Raw genomic sequence first — 5592 nt, forward strand, 5'->3', positions numbered from 1 at the left:
ACCCCCTCCTGGGCAAAACCCGCTGCTCGCCCCGCGCTGCCTCCTGCTCCCCTTTGACGCCGGGAGGCTGGACCGGCTCTGCTGCTGCGGGAGGAGCTCCAGCCCCACCGCTGCCCTCGGAGCCAGCACCGGCCTCTCGGGATCCCTCTCTGTCTCCCCAGGTTTCTGATCTCGGTGCTCGGGAGCCCTCGGTGCGATGCTGCCCTGCCCTGCCCTGCACCTGCCGAGCCCAGGGCATCCAGCCCAGGTAAGGAACCGTCTGCTCGGGCACACGTGGTGCCGGGAGGATCCATGAGACCCTGAGACTTTCTGGACCTATACTGGGTGTCTGAGTTTCCAAAAAGGTTGAGAGCTCCTCCAGAGCACCCTTTTGTTTGCTTGGGAAAACTTCCCTTCTGCTCCTCGATCTGCAATGGTTTTAACCCTCAAAAGCTGGGAAACCAAGCGGTGTGAAAAGAGGAGGAGAAGGCGCTGGAGCTGCTCTTGGTACTGACAAGAGGGCGACGGGGTTGTGAGGGTGTCACAGAGGGGGTGAGCAGCATCGTTTGGGAAGGATTGCTTTTTCCCTTGGGATGGCAACCGGGGGAGGATGGGGAGGTTTGTGGAGGGCAACGCTGGTCCCATCACCTCTGCCCTGGGGCTGGGGGAGCGTGAGGAGGGGCAAGAATTTCTTATATAGCAACAGCAACTCATCCTGTGACACAGCAGCGGCGTTGGCTGCTCCTGCCTCTGCCAGAGGACGAGCTCAGGGCTCTCTGCACTCTCTTTGCTGCAGTGGGTGTTTGCCCCTCTCCTCTTTCTCCTGGCTGAGCTCAGCGCCGGCACCAGCTCCCAACCCACCTACCAATGGAAAGATGCTGTGACAAAGGAGACGCTGACCTGCCAGCAGTGCCCGCCGGGGACCTTCGTGGCCCAGCACTGCAGCAGGGACAGGCAGACCGTGTGTGGGCCCTGCCCGGAGCTGCACTACACCCACTACTGGAACTACCTGGAGAAGTGCCGCTACTGCAACGTGATCTGCGAGGAGCAGCAGGTGGAGGTGCAGCACTGCAACTCCACGCACAACCGCGTCTGCCAGTGCCGGGAGGGCTACTACTCCGAGATGGAGTTCTGCATCAGGCATTCCGAGTGCCCGCCGGGCTCTGGCGTGGAGAAACTGGGTGAGTACCCACCCAGCTGGGTGGCTGGGGAAGGGGGTGGGGGTGGGTGAGGCTCCTGTCGCATCCCCAAACCTCCCCTGCAGCCAAAAATGGAAGAGAGATACAATAGCTGATGGTTGCCCGCAGCCTGACCTACTCCCTTCTTGCTCACCAGCTCAGTGCCACCTTTGCTGGCTTTGCATGTTCCACTCCAAGGAGTGATTTGGGTGATTTCCCCCCCCTGCTTTTGCTTTGAAAGCCTTTGAAATCCCCTGGCACCAGGCTTGGGTGGGACACAGCAATGCTGGTTCCCTGCTTCACCTGCAGCAGCAGCAGAGCCGGGCTGGGATTCCCCCGTCCTGCCGGGACCCTCGGCAGGAGGGAAGGTCCGAGCGGGTCCTGCTGCTCTGCCAGTTCCCTTCTGTCTCCCCGCCGGGAGGGAGCGGGGGATGCTAATTATCTGCCCTGAGAAGGGCTGCGGATGCTGCGAGGGCAGGGCTGGTGAATGCATGTAGCTCTGGGGCCGGGTTTTGCGGTTTTGATTGAGCAATTTGAGAGGCTCTACTTAAAAGATTAAATGGGTACATGGTCAGGTGCCCAAACCACAGAAATCACCAGTTTCGATTCACATCTGGGGGAGATTAACAAGTCCCAGACTCCACCCCCCGGTGAGATGGAAGTCAAGAGAGATTTTAGAGGACTTATTTTTTTCATTGTTTCCTCATCACAAATCTGCTGAGTCCCCTGTTTGCCCTCTTGGTGTGTGTCCACACTTTCTAAAAATACATGTTCCCTACCCGTGGGTTTCCTCCTTCCTCCCCCCTGAGTCCCCAGAGCTGGGGATCCCAGCAAACCCAGCGTTGTCCTGCTTTGTGCTTTGAAATGCAGAGGCCTTTGAAGCCCCTCCTGGGCACAGCACAAAAAGAGCTCCAGGCTCCTAGGCTGGAGGAGAAATACTTGTTGCCTTCAGTTGATTTTCATGGAGGTGGAGGTTTGGGCTTTAATTTTTCCGTAGGACGTGACTGTTTCCAAAGGCTGGAATGCAGAACTGGTGACTCAGGTCTCCAGACAATGCAGGGAAACCCTTTGAAATTAAACACTGAATTTGGCTGGAGGGCTGAGGAGCCACGTGTGCAAGCTGGGGCATTTGAGAAGAAAATTTGTTGTTACTATTTATTTACACATTGCTTCTTGTGTGAGGACTGGTGGGACCCCAGCCCAGGTACTTGAACCTCCAGCATGGACCACCTTGGGTGGGCAGAGCCCCAGGGCTGGGAGCACTGGTGTCCAGACAGGGGTGATGGGGACACAGGGAGGGGGGTAGCAAAGCAGTGACCACAGGGCTGGGGTGACCTCACTGGCTTTTGGGTTGGATGGGAGCTTTGGTCTTTGATCCTGGTGTGGTTCCTCTGGGGATCTTGGAGGGCTTCTTGGGGATTTCACATTTGCAAATCCCTGCTCAGCCATTGGGGTCCTCCTGGTAGAGCCAAAGCAATGGCCTGGAGTGGGTCACAACCAGGTGGGACATTTTTCCACGAGGAGGAGATGATGAAGAGGGTGTGAGGTTTGCTGCCACCAGGGCGTGTCCCTCTCCTCCCAGGACAGGTGCAAGGTGCCCTGGTGCAATCTCACTCCCAGTGGCTCAGTTCCCGGGAAGCAGCAGCAGGTCTGGCCCGGAGCTGGGGTGGGAAATTGCAGGAGCCAGCAGAGCTTTCACCTTCTCTGTGACTTTTACTTTCACTTGGCCAGGAGCCTCCTGACTCAGTTGTGAATCATGGCACTCGGCTCAGCCATTGTCCCTGGTGGTGTGTCCTAGCAGAGACCTCCTCCTGTGCCTGGTGACAACCTGGCAGCACGTGCCAAACACTTTGCCTGGGGAAGCGCCCCAGGGAAAGTGTTGCTGTTTGTGCCACCAGTGGCTGCACATTTCAGGGGAGCTGATCCTCTTCAAAACATCACCCTCGTGCTCAGGTGGTGTCTGGCAACCCTTGCTCTGCTGGCACCATCCCCAGCTCTTGTCCTGCTGGCTCCTCACCCCAGGCTGATGGTGGCCTTGCCCCCGTGCACAGGTACCCCCTTCGAGGACACCCTGTGCCGTGCCTGCCCCCGGGGCTTCTTCTCCTCCACCAGCTCCAGCACCAGGCAGTGCCAGCCCCACCAGGACTGTGAGCAGCAGGGGAAGGTGACCAACGTGCCAGGCAACCAGTACCACGACACCCTCTGCACCTCCTGCAAAGTGGGGAGAAGCAACAGCACTCAGGGAGCAGGTGAGGCGGGGAGGGGGTGATGCTGGAACCACGGGGCTGCCAAGGTGGGATTGAACTTCCCAGCCACTTGTTCCTCCTTAGGTGCAAAGTGAGGTGAAATGGTTTGTAGGAGAATGAAGTGATGTTAAATTAACAGTAATTGTGGATCAAATAGAGCCTCTCTGCCCCCTTCTCCTCAGCTCCTGGTGTCTCCCACAGCCTCTTCACCTGCTGCTTTCCCAGGCAAGGTCTGGTTGTGGCCACAGCCTTGTCTCGTGCAGGCTGAGAGGAGCAGAGTCCAAGGTGCAACTGAGCTGAGCGTAGGGTGGACTGTGACCTGTTAGATGAGACAGCAGAGTCGTGGTGTCACCCGTGTCACCCTGACGGTGCAGACACAGCGTGGATCCCTGGGGGGGGCGGGAGGTTGGGCAGGAGCCCCACGGGAGGGACCTCCGGGGTCATCTGGTCCTGACTTCCTTGGAGGGGAAGCAGGGAGTGATGGGTTGGCTCCAGGGGGGCTTCATAACACTCACCCAAACAAGTGAGGGGATGGAAGAGGGGCAGAAGTGGTTTGTGGGAACTGAGGCAGCTCCCGAGGGGCTGAGGTCGCTCGAGGTGAGGGCAGTTGTGCTGAACCAGCTGCTCTGCCCTGAGCAGCCAGGGAGGCCAAGTCATGAGACTGATCTTGAACTTCCAAAACAATCACTGATGGAGCCACAGAACAGCCCAGGCAGGACAGCCCAGGGAGGAGCTGGCAAAGGTGCATTTCCCTTTTTTTCAGACCTACAGGAGCTTTTACACGTTGTTTTCTAACTGCCCCATCAAGGGGGTGGGAACTGGACCCAGGGGGGGGGCTTGGTGGGGCTGTGACCTGCTCTCTTGGTATCCCGTGGTCACCTCTCTCTAACCCCCAGGTGGTTTTCTCCCCACAGCAGCAGAAGATGACGACTGTGAGCAGGCCATGATAGACTTTGTGGCTTATCAGAACATCCCCCTCAGGAAGCTGAAGCGCCTGCAGCAGATCCTGGAGCGCTCCTCGAGGAAGCAGGCGCTCGCTCGAGGTGAGGGCAGTTGTGCTGAACCAGCTGCTCTGCCCTGAGCAGCCAGGGAGGCCAAGTCATGAGACTGATCTTGAACTTCCAAAACAATCACTGATGGAGCCACAGAACAGCCCAGGCAGGACAGCCCAGGGAGGAGCTGGCAAAGGTGCATTTCCCTTTTTTTCAGACCTACAGGAGCTTTTACACGTTGTTTTCTAACTGCCCCATCAAGGGGGTGGGAACTGGACCCAGGGGGGGGGCTTGGTGGGGCTGTGACCTGCTCTCTTGGTATCCCGTGGTCACCTCTCTCTAACCCCCAGGTGGTTTTCTCCCCACAGCAGCAGAAGATGACGACTGTGAGCAGGCCATGATAGACTTTGTGGCTTATCAGAACATCCCCCTCAGGAAGCTGAAGCGCCTGCAGCAGATCCTGGAGCGCTCCTCGAGGAAGCAGGCGCCGGGGACCAGGGCAGCCATCCAGGAGAAGTTCAGGGCTTTCCTCACCCACCTCAAAGAGGGGCACAACGAGGTCACCAAGGAGCTGCTGGAGGCTCTGAGGGCTGCCAAGCTGCACTCCATCGAGGAGAAGGTCCGGGAGCGCTTCCTCCTGCGCTGAGGGCAGGGACTGTGCTCAGGGACACGGGCCAGAGGTGGCCTTGGCAGGGCTGGCTGAGGGGTTGGATGGATGATCTTACAGGTCTTTTCCAACCCAAATTATCTGATGAATCTAAGAACTTTTTGGATCTTTTTTTTTGGTTTGTTCTAGTTCGACTGTTTGTTTGTTTGTTTGGGGTTGTTTGGTGGTGTTTGTTTTATCCTTCCGTGGCCTTGTTAATTTATTGACCTTTCCAAAGCTGACTTGAAATCCAGCACAGAGGTGGGTCAGTGTCACCCTGTGCTCTGGTGGGTCCCTGGGATGGGGTGTGAGAGCAGCAGCACCCCAGTTGTGGGGCAGATCCCAGCAGCTCCCGGGGAGCTGGTGCCTGCTTTCCCAGTCAATCAGTTCCCAGAGGAGAAACGTGTGGCCAGGGACATTTTTTCTGGGGAAGAACCCAGTCCCCCCTTTTCAGACACCTGTCTGGCTTTGGTTTGAACTGTGTGGTTCTAGTTTTGTTGGGTTCTTTAGTTATTGAGCAGTATTTCCCACAGAGGATCCACATGCATTTG

At 57.5% G+C, this 5592-nt stretch overlaps 1 protein-coding gene across 1 annotated transcript in view; it reads left to right on the forward strand.

Annotated features, from left to right (window-relative positions):
* TNFRSF6B (tumor necrosis factor receptor superfamily, member 6b, decoy) overlaps positions 1 to 5041 on the forward strand; it is a 10804-nt gene extending 5763 nt beyond the window's left edge. The window contains exons 4-7 of the mRNA XM_009998710.1: positions 162 to 247; positions 706 to 1160; positions 3209 to 3406; positions 4764 to 5041. Coding sequence (XP_009997012.1) covers positions 162 to 247; positions 706 to 1160; positions 3209 to 3406; positions 4764 to 5041 — 1017 coding nt within the window. The remainder of the gene's footprint in view (positions 1 to 161; positions 248 to 705; positions 1161 to 3208; positions 3407 to 4763) is intronic.
* The last annotated feature ends 551 nt before the right edge of the window (positions 5042 to 5592 follow it).

Source organism: Chaetura pelagica, unplaced genomic scaffold (genome assembly GCF_000747805.2).
Source record: "Chaetura pelagica isolate M959 unplaced genomic scaffold, ChaPel_1.0 scaffold275, whole genome shotgun sequence".
Classification (NCBI taxonomy): domain Eukaryota; kingdom Metazoa; phylum Chordata; class Aves; order Apodiformes; family Apodidae; genus Chaetura; species Chaetura pelagica.